Source organism: Lemur catta, chromosome 9, assembly GCF_020740605.2.
Source record: "Lemur catta isolate mLemCat1 chromosome 9, mLemCat1.pri, whole genome shotgun sequence".
In the NCBI taxonomy this organism is placed as follows: Eukaryota; Metazoa; Chordata; class Mammalia; order Primates; family Lemuridae; genus Lemur; species Lemur catta.
In genome coordinates, this window is record NC_059136.1 from 3,108,204 (window position 1) to 3,123,817 (window position 15,614).

The 15,614-nt window shown below is 36.7% G+C and overlaps 1 protein-coding gene across 1 annotated transcript in view; it reads left to right on the forward strand.

Moving 5' to 3' along the window:
- HDGFL3 (HDGF like 3) overlaps positions 1-14,788 on the forward strand; it is a 59,803-nt gene extending 45,015 nt beyond the window's left edge. Inside the window, exons 5-6 of the mRNA XM_045561583.1 lie at positions 3,917-4,063; positions 13,695-14,788. Of these exons, the coding sequence (XP_045417539.1) occupies positions 3,917-4,063; positions 13,695-13,700 (153 nt within the window). The 3' untranslated portion in view covers positions 13,701-14,788. The remainder of the gene's footprint in view (positions 1-3,916; positions 4,064-13,694) is intronic.
- The last annotated feature ends 826 nt before the right edge of the window (positions 14,789-15,614 follow it).

Below are 15,614 nucleotides of genomic sequence, written 5' to 3' on the forward strand. Positions count from 1 at the left end.
TCCAGACAAGCTCTGAAGAATTTAGGAATATGGGAGACAAATAGGATTCAAGACTATGTCTGTGTACTGTAAATATAAATACAGTCACATGTCACTTAACACAGGAATCTGTTCTGAGAAATGCATGCATCATTAGGCAATTTCGTCATTGTGCGAACATCATAGAGTATGCTTACACAAACCTAGATGGTATAGCCTGCTACACACCTTGGCTGTATGGCATAGCCACCTATATGCAGTCCGTTTCTGCCAAAATGTCATTATGTGGCACATGACGGTATAAAGATATATTCCTACTTGTCATTCTGCTTCAAAGAATGTGCTTTGCTTCTTCATTTAATTCTTGTGTTTCCTAATCACCTAGTATATGCCAGACACTAGATGATGACTTAAGTGGTCAAAGTCAAGTGCTGAATTGCCTAATTATGGATGTCTATCCATAATTCTACTTGTGTAACTAAAAATCAGTTACACAACTGCCCCCACATGAATTTACAGTACAGCAAGGGATGGGGATAGCACACAGTAATCAAGTAAATAATAAACATACATAAATTGGGAAAGGGCTATGAAAGAAATGAATGGGAGTAGGAAATGACGGAGATGGGGAACCTACTTTAGATTGGGTGACCAGGCCTTTCTGAAAAGGTGAAGTTTGTGCTGAGACCTGAAAGAAGGTTTGGGAGGAGAAGCCATGTGTGACAGAGGGAAAGAAACATAGCAGCAAAGCTCTGTGTTTCTGAATTGAAAGAAGGTGTGGCTAGAGAATCATGATCAAGGGGGAAAGGCAGACAAAGGCCAAATAATACAGACTTGTAGACCCATATTGTGGAATTTGGATTTTATTACAAATGTAACAATAACTGAGTTTTAAACAGAGGAGTGACGTGATCTTAGATTTACAATTGGAAGTCTAGGTACTTCAGAAATGCAATTGAAAAAACGAGCTTGCAAAAATTATTCACCTTTAGAAGCTGAAAACAAGATAAATTGATACTTGATAGACCAAAGATTGGTATAGCTTTCACTATAATTGGTCTGTCACGTGATTGAATAGCTGGATAAATTACTTTCATTTAGATACTGGTATTTAGTGGCTAGATATGCTTAGGAAACTCCTTAAGAACAAGTACCAAGAGTTTATCAGACTATCAGCAGTTTATTTTGGAAGTCTGTAAAATCTACCCAACTGGCATACAAGTAAAATTGTGTGAATGCAGCATTATTTCTCGTGTACCTAATGAAAAACACATGATTGCAATGGATGAGGATAAAGTTTGCAAATGACAACAAATAATTAGAACTTTCCTTGTCAGACTGTATCTTCCATTGCAATTATTTTTTTAAGCTGAATTTCTTTTAGCATTTTGGAGTTCATATAAATACCCACTTGATTTTATTTAGTTTATGGTTGCTTGCTGAACTTCCATGTAATATGTTGTGCAACCCTAAATTATGTAAGCTACCTAATGTTGCCTAGACATTTAATAGTGTGGATATGTGGCTTTTAAATGCGTTATTTCATTGCTTGCTGCAGAGACCGGAAGTAATGGGGCTCATACCTGGGGTGGACTTAAAGTTTTAAGCAGTGAAAGGGTAAAGACATACTTAGCTTATTTAGAGTTATCTATTTTAAATAAAAGGATTATTTCCTTGGCTTTCCTTCAATATCACAGCTTTCATGATCATGTAAGAATTAATTTTTCTTTTTAATATCAATGAAGTAACCTAGTATGATGGTTCTCAAACTGTTGCATGCATCAGAATCACATGAAAAGTTTGTTAAGACACATCTTATTAAGCTTTTCTCCCAGAATTTCTGTTTCATAAGGTCTAGGATGGGGTCCAGGAATCAAATTTCCAGGTAAGGCTGATAATGCTGGTCTGGGAACCACATTTAGAGAACCACTTACAGCATAACCTCATTGTTCTCTTTTGGCTTCTCAGATGTTTCCTTTTTGTTGAATATGGTGATCTTTCTTCACATCTATTTCTTAAAGTTGAATTGTCTTCCTCTGCACTGAAAAGTAGTGGCTCACAAACTTTTCTGACTACATCCCTGTTAGGTAGAGGGGAATGTCCCACATCTATCTCCTCTACTTCACCTAATTTTACTTTTTCTGTGGGAAAAGAGTACAATAATCATAATGAAAAGTCACAAGATAGCAGATTTGAGGGGGATTGTATATCTCTCTCTTTAGCAGTAAGGGTATGGATGATTCCTATTTGAGTCCTAACAGATACTGGAAAATTATAGGTCAAAAATATTTTGCTTACAAATTATTTACTATATACAGTAGGGCTAATCAGAGCCTCACAGCAAACTAGACTGATGATGATAAACCATTAGTATTTTAGTTTAAAAACAAAAATAGCAACATGTGGACACACAATCAACTTAAGACCACACTGATAAAATAGATGATGGTCCTTCCCCAAAATTACAGGAATTCCAGTAATCTGAAAAGCTTTGCAAGGTTACCAAATACAGCTTAGCAGCCAGACTCTGTAGTAGAATACTGAATGTTGTGGCTTGTTAGTAAAACTCTAGTAATGCCCTAATTCTAGTCTGTGTATACCAAATATGTAGCAAATTATAATACTTATAAACTCACTTATATTATAAGGTTACTCATAAATATACTTTATAAGCATTATAAATTTTAGAGAGTTGTACATTATTATCTATAGGAACTGCAGATCAAGGACTATTATTTTAGATTTTCTATAAAGCAATTACTACTAATAATTATACTACATTTATTAGGAGAATAAAAAAATATTTTACTTTTACTATTGTCATTCTTAATCTCATCTTTAGACACTCCACATTTGGAGTATTAAGTCTTGTTTTCCCTTCATATAAAAAGTAAAACTCACTGCATTTTTAAACTGACATTTTGGGCTTGGTTGGTAGTTTCTGTTAAGTAAAATAGAAATAATTTAATTATATATTCTATCACATAGCTAGAAGATGTCTCTTTGGAAGGTGCATTTTTAAAAAATGATTTTCTGAAGAGATTCAGTTTGCAAATTCATTTCTGGAAGACCACAAGTAACTTGGCTAAATCAATTTTGCCTTACCTCTTATGTGCAGTGTGCTTGAAGATTCTTAAAGTTTCTAAAAGAATTGTAGGAAATGTAGAAATACAGAAAAATGCTACATTTTACTTCCTTAAAGGTTCATAATTGGGGCCAACTTTTTAACATTTTAATGCTATTCTGCTAAGCAGTTCGTACTGCAAACTATAATTGTATTTTCATTTTTCTCTAGAGTTCATCTTGATTTGAAATGCAAGATGATCGGAAAAATGACTAGTTTACCAGTATAGCCTTGGGCTGTTAAATAACTGTCCATAATTTAAAAAATTAAAATTAGTTTATATCACACAGTGATACAGAAGTTTTGTTAAGATGATTCTGTATATACCATTAGCCAAATAACTTCAACAAAAGTATTCCTATATGAATCCATATATTATCTTGGGTAATTCACCTTACTTCTCTGGACCTCCATTTGTAAAATGATGAGGAAGAACAAGGTAACCTTTAGGGTGCCTTCTAGTTCTGTCAGTTTCGTAAGCGGGTATCCATCCAGCTATATGTATTCATTGACAGGGTCCTGCGTACATGAATCTTCATTTTCTGCTTGTAATACCACATTGCTGGAAAGAACTAAGAGGGCATCTAGTCCACTTCTGTTTCCTTTCCAGCTGGTTAAACTGAGGCCCAGTGAGGTAAAATGGCTTGTCCAATGTCACCTAGCTCAGTGTGGCACACTGCATGTTGCATCTTTATAACCTGTATCAACCCACAAAGGCTAAGTACAAGTCAGTTGCTTCTGCATCTCTTACTTATGCTTGTGCATTTGGATTTCTGCTTTTGACTATAATGTTTAACTTGTCCAAACATTTAGAAATCCTCTAAACAGTCCCGGAAATCTCCAGGAGATGAAGATGACAAAGACTGCAAAGAAGAAGAAAACAAAAGCAGCTCTGAGGGTGGAGATGCCGGCAATGACACAAGAAACACAACTTCAGACTTGCAGAAAACCAGTGAAGGGGTAAGGAAGGATATGCATGTAATTTTTCTTACCTTCTACTAACCTAGAGGACATTTTGCTTCAGATTCAGCATCCATATCTCAGCATTAGTAAACATTGTGTTAGTAAATGAATAAAAGTATTCTCTGTTATTTACATCTACTCACACCTCCTTAATAAGTGACTGAATGCTTAGAGTCTGAAAACAAAAGAGAACCAAATGGGAATTATACCTTCCTGTCAATTTGCAACTCTGTGAATAGGTTTATTCTTTTTTAAACTTACTTTAGAGTCTTTTAAAGTATGGTATGAAATATTGAAATTATAAAATGCCACCTCAAAATTTGACAGTTGTATTTTTTTATCATAGAATCAATGGTATATTCAAAATAGAGTATTATATACTGCTGCTTCTTTCCCAGTAGTATGTAATTTAATGTACCTATGGGGACTTTAAATATTTGAATATTCAAATATTCAAGCAGTATTTGAATATTGATATTTAAAGTACCCATAGGGACAAATATGTCCACTTTGACTCTTAATTCTTGTTAACTTCTATTATCTTCAAAGTCATAGATAAGTCTTAGCTAAGGCCAATTTTGCCCCTAGGCATTTTCCATGAGTCTTTTCTCTATGAAGACTAGTTGGACAGTGTCAAATCATTTTAAAATAATGACCTATAAGATATATTATTATCTAGTTTCAGCTGAGTTCTTGCCTGTTCATGTTAGTCCTGTTTACTTCTCAATTCTTTACTCCTTCATCCCAGTTATCTATAATTACACCCAAAGTATTTTGAATCTAATTGTTCTCTTACTCCTCTCACCCAGCTCAGCTTTACTCTATCATCTGTCCACCTTCCTTCTCTGGACTTTTCCCAAATAAATAATACTCTATCATCACCTTTGCCTGCACCTTTCCAGGGGCATATACCTGCTAACAACCCCTGAGGGCTTGAATACTTGGCTCTCTCGATAGATATGCTGCTGTATCTCAGGTGGCTTCAATATGCAAATAGCAAAAACTCCCACAATTTCTCTTCCCTTTACTACTGAACTTATTTCTAGATACACTTCTTGTGACAGAGGAAGAGTTGTTCTACACCTTTACTATGCAAGAGTGTGGTCTGTGGTCAAGTGGCATCAACATCACCTGGGAGTTTGTTAGAAATGCAGAATCTCAAGGCCACACCAGACCACAGATTCTGAATCAGAATCTGCATTTTAACTAAACCCCCAGGTAATTCATATGTACATTAAAGTTTGAGGAGCACTAATCTACACCTTTCTATTGCCAGGGTCCAGAATATTATCTCCTCCTACTTTCTCCAAGGCACACCCAATCAGTTGTCTCCCTTCTCTCCTATACTAATGTCTTCTTTTGGCTCCTTCCCCTCTGCCTGCGATCTCCCTTATTCTTAAAGAGTCATATATTCTACCCTTTTCACCATTCTCTTCATCTCTAAACTCCTTAACAAGAATTATCTTTTCTCCTAGTCTCCATTTCCCTACCTCCTACTTATGACTTAACCCATTGCACTCTTGTTCCTTCTTTGACCAATTCATTGAAACTGCGCTTGTTAAGGTCCCTAGGGATCCTCTTATTGCCAAATCCAGTGTCTCCTTTGATCTTTGTTTTTACCTCTGTAACATTTAATACCATTAGACACTTTCTTTTCCTGACTCTTCCTCTAGGTCACCAATCTCTTCTGCTTCCCCTCCCTGTTCCTTCTCAGTCTCTTTCTAGAGCTCCTTTTTCTTCAGTCCAACTTGACACACTTCTGCTCTGAAAACTTATGTCCATCTTATCTACTCACATGGTTTCAACTACTATATGTTACTGATGACTTTCCACTCTGTATCTCCTGCATTGTAGATTCATTTTTCTATTGCTAATGAAACCATTTCTACTTGGATATCTTAAAGGACCTTAGAAAATAGTAGTTGCTACTAGGTAGCAATAGTAGCCTGTGTGCCACACATTGTTCTAAATGCTGTGCATGCATTATGTCATTTAATCCTCATGAAAACCCTAGGAGGTAGGTGCAGGTATTTTCTCCATTTGTTAGCTGGGGCAACTGAGGCTGAAAGAATTGGCCCAAGGTCACTCAGCTATTAAGAGTCAGAGTGGGAAGCAAGAACGTGAGATCTTTTTATTTTTAACCTGTTTTTAATAATATTTTTGTTATATACAAAAGAATTATCTTTTCTATATAGAGAATTATCTATATATAGTATAAAGTTATGAGGCCTTGGGTTATAATGATAGCAGTGAGCCTACCACTCAACCTAAAAACTAGAACATAATAATTAACTTGTATCTATTTACATGTTTGTATCTAGTCCCATCTTCTTCCTACCCAGAGATGAGCACCAATGTTGTATTTATTATTTTCTTTCATTTTTAAATCATAGCCCATATCTAAAATATAGGTATATGCTTAATATATTGTCTAATTTTGCTTAATTTTGAACTTTAAAAAAAAATCATGACAGTTACTCACCACTATGTTTCCAAGATTCCTTCATGTGGTTAGGTGTAGCAGTGCTTTTATTCCTTTTTAACTACTGCATAATATTCAGTTTTGTGAGTGTACTACAAGTTATTTTATCCAGTCTCCTATTGATGGGCATTTGGGTGGTTTCCAGATTTTTGCAGTTATGAGCTGTGTTTCTGTGAGCATTGTCATACTTGTCTTCTAGTGCACGTGTACTGGGAGTATGTAACTAGAACTGAAAATACTGAGTCACGGTTTATGGTTTTTAACTTTACAGGATAATGCAAAATTATTTTTCTAGTAATTGGACCAATTTACACTCCCACCAGCAGTGTATAAGACTGTGATTGACTTGGCATAGTTAGGCTTTTTAATTTTTGCCAACATAATAGATTAAAAATGGTCTATTATAGTATTAATTTATAATTCCCTGATTAATGATAAGGTTGAGCTTCTTTTCATTTTTATTGACCACCCATGTTTCCTCTTCTGTGCAGTGCTTGGTTTGGGTTTTTGCTTATTTTCCTATGGGATTTTTTTTCTTATTGATTTGTAGGGCTTCTTTACATGTTCTGGATTCTAACTAACATGCATGGTCATCTGCCTTGTAAGTATCTTCTCCAAGTTTATGACTTGTCCATTCAATTTCTTTCTGATACTTTTAGTGAACAGACTTTCTTAATTTTATTATAGTCAGCTATATCAAACTTTTCTTTTTATGGCTAGCATTTTCAGCACCATTTATTGAGTAGTCCTTCCTTTTCTCTCTGATCTGCAGTGCCATCTGTTATATATCCATGAGTCTCTCTCTGGGTTCTCTCCTCTGTTCCTTTGATCAATACTACACACTCTTAATTATAGTAGCTTTCTAATGAGTCCTAAAATCTTGTATGGGTAGCAGCCTAATCTTAAACTTCTTTTCAAATACTTAATAGTCGTGGTCTGGGATCGAAGGACAAGGAGAGGCTTTTTTTCTTGATGGGAGAATTGATAGCATAGGTGCTGGTAAGAATGACTCAAGTGAGGAATGATCACAGAATAATAATGTAAGAAAGAATTGCTGAAGCAGTATCCTTTAAAAAGGCGTAAGATCTGGTGCATATCTAGAGGGGTTACCTTCGTTCATTCATTGAAACAGGAGGGAAGGCAGAGTATTTGGGCACAGATACAGGTAAGTAGATAACTGGAGTGAGAGCTTGTAAAAGTTCTCATCTGATTGCTTCTATTTTCTTAGGAAATAAGATTAGCATTTGAGAATGAGAACAGGAAGAAGTGTTGGAAACTTCAAGAGAGAAGAAAAGATATAAAATTGTCATTTAGAAGAATAGGAGAGCGAATGAACCTGGGAAATGAAGTTGAATTGCCAGGCAGCAGTAAGGGCCCACTTGAGGCTGGTGGTCATGAATTTGAAGTAAGAGCAGACAGAATGGTTGTGTGTTTTTTCTCTAGGTATATTCAATTGCCCAGCCACAGAGCAGAAAATTGAATTTCACTAGAATTGGGGTTTGCCCAGTGAGTAGGGTAAAGGAGATTAAAGACCAGGGAATTAAAAATCTGTACAAGGAAGTGATTATAACAATGTACCATGGAATTCAAAATATATTAAGAGGGAGAGATGTACACAAGGAAGGGATATGATCAACAGATTTGCGTATCAAAGAATTATTAGAGATGGAATATCAAATAGAGGAAGTGAGCTAGAAATATAGGTGGTGATAGCGGAATGAGATACTTGAATTGTGGAAGGGCTGCAGTAGTTGCTGATGACAGTGCAGGTGTTATTGGTATTTTGAGTGGGATGATGCTTCATTGTATGCGCACTATCCACATCATAGGACATTTAGCACCCTTGGCTCCTGTCTTTTAAATACCAGTAGAACCCCTAACTTAGAACAACCTAAAATTCCCCCATAATTTTACCCTCAAAACAGTGGCTTAAAACATTATTTACAAATACTCCAGTGGTTACACATCACTTGTCTTAAGAAATAACCATGGGACTGAATGACCAAGATAGGGCAGAGGACAGGATCTTTGGCAGAAAGGATGCCAAGAAACTGAGATACCAGAATGTTAGAAAGATAATTTACATGGATATTGAAATCACAGGAATTAAGATACTGAATGAAAGTGGGCCAGAGCTAAAATCTTTAAGGAGTAAAGGGAATAATCCAGGGAGTCTTTGGATGGCTGCAGTAATGAGCGGAGTGGCTTACAGTACTGAGATTCAAAGCTGGGAGGATTTTCTTTTCAGAGGATGGGGGCACAGCAGAGAGGAAGAACAGCTTATACATAGTAGTGAAGAGCAAGAAGGCACCTTCCCCACTCTGAGGCCAGTAGAAGTATAAGGGCTATGGGAGAGGAAAGAGCTACCATTTAAGGGGTTTGCAGGGAAAGAAGCAGCACTGCCCGTATGAGAAAGCAGATTTTAGTTAGAAAAAGTTGACAAATGGAGGATCTTGGAAATTCCAGTTGGGAGTGTAGGAGGTTTGCTAATTGCTGAATGTGACTTGCAGGGAGCCCAGTAGAAGAGATTAAGGAATTGGGGGGTGGGGGGACTGTTAAGAAATGAGATCATAAAAGGACATGTGCAAAGCTGCCTGGGAATGTGAGTCCAGAGCCCATCCTGAAGTAAGCAAGGATAAAGGGAATAAGGATAAAAAGCCTGATGGTCTAAAGGCAGATGTTGGGTTGAAGTTACGAGCATTGGTAGGAGAAGGAGAGAAGAGATTCTTACAAGGGGTCCTTGTTTGTTCCCAAAGACTCTCTGACTGCCTCTTCACTCCTGCCAGTGGAAGCGGGAGGTAGAAAGGAGCAGCCTCCCTTATCCAAACACTTGGCTCCCATTGGTTCACATAGATGGGAGGTGGAGGTGACTAATCTCTGACCAAGAGGATACCATGCCCTACTTGGTTTAGGCCTGCTGCGTTAGTTATCTATTGTCATGTAACAAATTACCCCAAAACCTAGTGACTTAAAGCAGCATTTATGATCTCATCTTTTCTGTGTGTCAGGAATCCAGTCAGGTGCAACTTGCTGAATCCTCTGTCTCTGGGTCTCTCACAAGGCTGCAGTCTAGGTCAGCTGGGAGTCAAATCATCTTAAGGCTCAACTGGGGATGGATCCTTTTCTAAGCTCAGTCAAGTAATTGTTGGCAGGATTCAGCTCCTCACAAGTGTTGGACTGAGGACCTCAGTTCCTCACAAGCTGTTGGCCAGGGGCCTCCCTTGATTCCTTTCCACCTGGATTGCTCCATGAGGCAGCTCACAACATGGCAGCTGGCTTTATCAGAGCAAGCAATAAAGTTTCAGCAAGAGAGTGCTGGCAAGACAGAAATCAGTCTTCTGTAATTGAATCTCAGAAGTGATATCCCATCGCTTTTGCTTCATTCTGTTTGTTAGAAGTAAGCCACTCAGTCCAGGCCACACTCAAGGGGAGAGGATTACACAAGGGTGTCAATACCAGGAGGCAGGGATCACTGGAGACCATGTCAGAAAGCTGCCTGTGCCTGATCCAGCTGCTGATCTAATCCCTGCAAAGCCTCGCACTTGTCAGGTTCTACTCACCCGTGGAGCTGGAATCAAGTCCTAAGTCACAAGGCTACCCCACAATTGGGGGAAGTGGCAGAAGATGAAATAAATGTTGGGAGGACAGCTACAGTGTTCCCTGTAGCTGTTTACCAGTGTCCGTGCCTTTATTCTTCTGACCCTAAACCTGTCCCCACTGCCCACAAGATCAAGTCCAAACTCTTAATTCCATCATATAATGCCCTTCATGTCTACCTCAATTTATCTTTCCAGTCTCATCTCTCACCATTTACTCTCATTTATTCTTGGTCTCAGGACCTCTTTAATACTCTTAAAAGTTATTGAGGGTCCCAGAGAGCTTTGTTTATATATGTCATAGCTATTGATAAAATTTAGTTAGAAATAAAAACAATTAAAAATACTTAATTCATTTAATAATAATAAACCCATAACTTCACATAAATAGCATCTTTACAGAAAATATAGTTATTTTCACAAAAGTGCTTTGAGAACAATGACATTGTTTTACATTTTTGCAAATCTTTTTTTTTTTTTTTTTTTTTTTTGAGACAGAGTCTCACTCTGTTGCCCAGGCTAGAGTGAGTGCCGTGGCGTCAGCCTAGCTCACAGCAATCTCAAACTCCTGGGCTTAAGTGATCCTACTGCCTCAGCCTCCCGAGTAGCTGGGACTACAGGCATGCGCCACCATGCCCGGCTAATTTTTTTCTATATATATTTTTAGTTGGCCAGATAATTTCTTTTTTTTTTTTTTTTTGAGACAAAGTCTCGCTCTGTTGCCTGGGCTAGAATGAGTGCCGTGGCGTCAGCCTAGCTCACAGCAACCTCAGACTCCTGGGCTTAAGTGATCCTACTGCCTCAGCCTCCCGAGTAACTGGGACTACAGGCATGTGCCACCATGACCAGCTAATTTTTTGTATATATATTTTTAGTTGGCCAGATAATTTCCTTCTATTTTTAGTAGAGACGGGGTCTCTCTTGCTCAGGCTGGTCTCGAACTCCTGATCTCCAGCGATCCACCCGCCTCGGCCTCCCAGAGTGCTAGGATTACAGGCGTGAGCCACCGAGCCCTGCCAATTTCTTTCTATTTTTAGTAGAGACAGGGTCTCGCTCTTGCTGGTCTCGAACTCCTGACCTCGAGCGATCCACCCGCCTTGGCCTCCCAGAGGGCTAGGATTATAGGCGTGAGCCACCGCGCCCGGCCAATTTTTGCAAATCTTTTTAATGTCTGGTTTAATAGAGGACGGCTGGATTCTTACCTGCTTCTACATTCTGTCTGTTGTAATATGTAATTTTTGTTGAAGTATACGAAGAAAATCTGGCCTTATGTAGATATGCAATGAGAAAATGGAGATACGAATATTTTAATAGTCTTGCCAGCTAATTGTGGATATTCTTGTTTGATATTAGACTAATTCTATAAGAGGTAGTTCCTTAAAGGTTAGTTACAATGTGAAATCTTAACTTTTCCTATTCTGTTACATTAAACCCCATTGGACTATCTGGCACTTTGAATAGCTTTCACCCATTTGGAAAATATTGGTTCTCTCATTAGTTTGGGTCTTCCAAATATTGACCCATTTCATTATAAGGTATTTTAATATCACTACCTACCTCCTCAGAAAAGTCTTTAAGTATTGGGAAGCTGCCAATGATGGAGGATTCAAAATTCTGATTTTTCACTTAAATGCTCAAATGTTATGATTGGCAACAAATACTGTCAGTTGTTTCTCTTGAAGTAATAAGTCACTTTATTTTTTTACAAAGTGCCAAATTGCCACGCTCGAATAGGCATATTGAATATGCCTGACATAAAAATGGCATCCATGAAAAGATCCTTATGACATCTACTGCCTCACAGCTTCTGGCGACTGTGTCCTGAGTACCTTACAGTTTCACGGCCACCCTACAGCCCTCAATATGCCTCAAACGCAGGTACCTCCAGAGAGAACCTGATTGGATTCCCCAGCCATTATCCAATGTAGGGTGCATGGCAACCAGGGCATAAGGAACCTTTCTGGCTACTCACTGAGAAGGCATTTCGGGTCTAGCAGACACTCAGAGTACATGTCCAAATTATATGCATTATGAATTAGCAAGATATTTTTTTCAACACATAGATACAAATAGAATGACTATGGTATGAGAAGTTTAAAAAAACTCAGATTTTATAATTTGCTTTTACAAAGGACCCATTTGACAGTACCTTGTTTGAAGATAAAAATAAGCATGTGCTTAAAGTTGTGGTCACATTCTGGCGCCACCGTCACTTTGTTTGAGGTATCAGTAATACTCTGAGGCTGCTGTGGAACCATCTGTTCTAAAAATATTCTTTGATGTGGATTGATAGTTGTTACTATGAATTTTCTACCAAGGTGAACACTGAGTTTATTGCCTTTCACATTAATAATAAAAAGACATTGTTAAAGGTTTCTTTGGTGGACTAACCATTTTTCATTGTTCTAATGGATGTCTTCCTCCTTCACAAGGGAGGAAAATCCTCCAAAGTATCTGTGAGTATAATCTTATATCTAGTATTTTTATTTGTTAATAAATAATTAGGAGTCATTGGGCATTGCATTTGCAAGTTCACAGATTTTAAATGTTTTTTGTTTAAGATTGACTGCCTCATTTTGGTAGGGACAGAGAAGGCTACGAAATGCATTTCTGCCAGATTGAGGGGACGGCAAATTTGGTAACTTTTCCTCCTAGGAAGGTCCTGGAATCATTTATTATAAAAGTATATTATACATTTTGGCTGAGAACATACCCATGAATGTGTACATGTGTGCTTACAAATACATTCATTCATTGATTGAAATAAAGAGCTGAAGTAGGCTGTTTTTAGAAAAAATATTTGGGTTCCTTCTTTCATTTATCCTATAAGAGCTTTACTAAGGGGTTTAATGTATTTGGGTTAATGATGAAGAAAACAAAAATAGCATCCTTTTTGGGAAATATAACCTGATACAATTTAAAGTGGAACCCAAATTGAAACATAATTCTTTTATGAAACAAATATTTTATCTTTGTCACATGGATTCCATCTAAATTTTAAAAGAAATCTAGGCTTCCTTTTTTTTCATCCTATATATTTTTTTCAAAAGCAAGAAGTCAAAAGACTTTGAACATCCTGATTTTGTTAACTCTTGTATTTCTTTGAGCCATATGTCATAAGTGATTAAGTTGTAAATATTTTTAAGATTAATTTGTGCATACTCTTAAATGCTTTTTAAATTTTACACAGCTTTTCTGACATCACAGTCCCCACAAAGACAGATGATGTCAATTTCTCCATTGGCTTTATGTATCTCAGCAATGAACATAGCCTTAGAGTTGTACTGCCCTGACAGACAGTAGACAAAAGTTTATTCTTTTTTTCCTTTTTTTCCAATGTAGCACTAAAAATGCCCTAGTATTTCCTTTAACTTTTTGCACTGATAGGTATAAAGCAAAGCCTGAAGCTGTTCTTGCTAAGTAAGTATTGTTAATGTTGCAGTACATATTAAAACCTCAGAAAATCAGTTATATATTATGTAGGTGTGGATAGCTCTCATTGTTAGTGTCCTAAATCATCTAAAGGCTTGTTTTCTTTCTTTTTTTACAGACCTAACTACCCTAATGAATGCTGCATATTAAGAGAAACCACAAGAAGGTTATATGTTTGGTTGTCTAATATTCTTGGATTTGATATGAACCAACACATAGTCCTTGTTGTCATTGACAGAACCCCAGTTTGTATGTACATTATTCACATTCCTCTCTGTTGTGTTTGGGAAAAAAGACATTTTAGCCTTTTTTAAAGTTACTGATTTAATTTCATATTATTTGGTTGCATGAAGTTGCCCTTAACCACTAAGGATTATCAAGATTTTTGCGCAGACTTACAAATGTCTAGGATCCTTTGATCAAGGCAGTTGTGTTCATCATTTTCCTGCCTTTACCCCACCATCACCAAACATTCAGTTAAACATAAATTAGCATTTTTTAGATGACCACTCAACATAATGCTTAACGATGGAATTTCTTCTTTGTGACAGAACCCAGGAAATAATTCCTAAATACATTAATGTTGGTATATTGAACATGAAATTAAAATTTTCCTTCAGTTTTGAGGCCATGTGTAAAGTTTAACCATATTGTAAAATATCTATTCCGTATTAGAAATAGCTAGTTGACAGCTTATACTTCTCAAAATTCATATTGTTATGTACACAAACTAAGTTTCTATATGTGAAGTTAGTGAGTCTTTTTATGTTACTCCAGAATAAAAGCAATGATTTATTTTTTTCCCAATGCCAATACAATTTGAGCTAATCACTCAAGGTGGACACTTTACATTTTAAAGCTGGATTCAGCAGCAGCCCTATGGGAAACCAGACAAAACATTGACTTTTAAATATAGACTTTTAAAATTAACTGTTTTCTTTTGGAACTAGAATTAGAATAGTTAATATTCATCCACAAACCATTATTATGTGTACATTATTGTTGCTATTGTGATAATAGAGAATTTTATTTATTTTTATGCCAGCTTATATTGTGAGAACACATTTAGTCAGTTTGAGTTTTATCAATCCTGTTATGCTTGTCTTTGGAACATCTTTCGCGTATTCGAGGTTTGTAGTTGAAAAGTTTACTGTAAAAAAATCAAAAACAAAAAAATGTATTGTTTTTACAGAATAAATTTATTGGAATGTGTACTGGGAGTAAGATTTGAGGTTGTAAACAACTAAGTTAGTGTAATTTGGCTTCATATATGTAACGTGAGGTATTAATGTAATTCATATATTAAAGCAAAAACTGTTAACAGCAAGTTGACAATAGAATCAAGTGCAGGTGAGGGTTTTCTTTTTCTTTATTACTTTTTTTTTAAACACTCTCTCTCTGGGTTTTAGGCTATTTGAAAACACTGGGGGGCGGGGGAGTTGGGAGATGACTGCGTGATTTGCTTGCACATGCCTATCCACCAGCCCAGTGGACCCTAGATCTACATACTTGGTATTATCCATGCATTGATTTGTATCCCATTTTCTTTTGGTTCTCTTCTCTTGAAGAGCTAATAAATAACATGAAGAGAAAATGTGAGCAGCTCTAAAAAAGCCTAGGGCCATTAATGATGACGACGGTGAGGATGGCAGCTGAGGGTATGAAAGCACCAAGACACTTAGGGCTCCACGGCACACTGAAGGAGGCAGCTGTATTTTCGGTTTGTTTCTCTCATATAGCAAATATTTTCTTTTGTATACTCACATGATTCCAAATAGGAAACGTTCATAAAAGGATAGGAAGGATACCAATCCAGTTCTTTTTTCTTAAAAGGTACTTTTTAATTTTGAACATTTTAATTTATTATATAATTAATGGAGTTTAATTAATTCATCAAAAGTCCTCTTCATTGCTCACACTAAAACATAAGGAGAATGTAAATGACATTTTGAATTGGAACATATAACAGATTTTCTTAAAGAAAAAGCCATTTTATATGCATATATAAAATGTTTCAAAGTTAACAAAATTGTCTTCA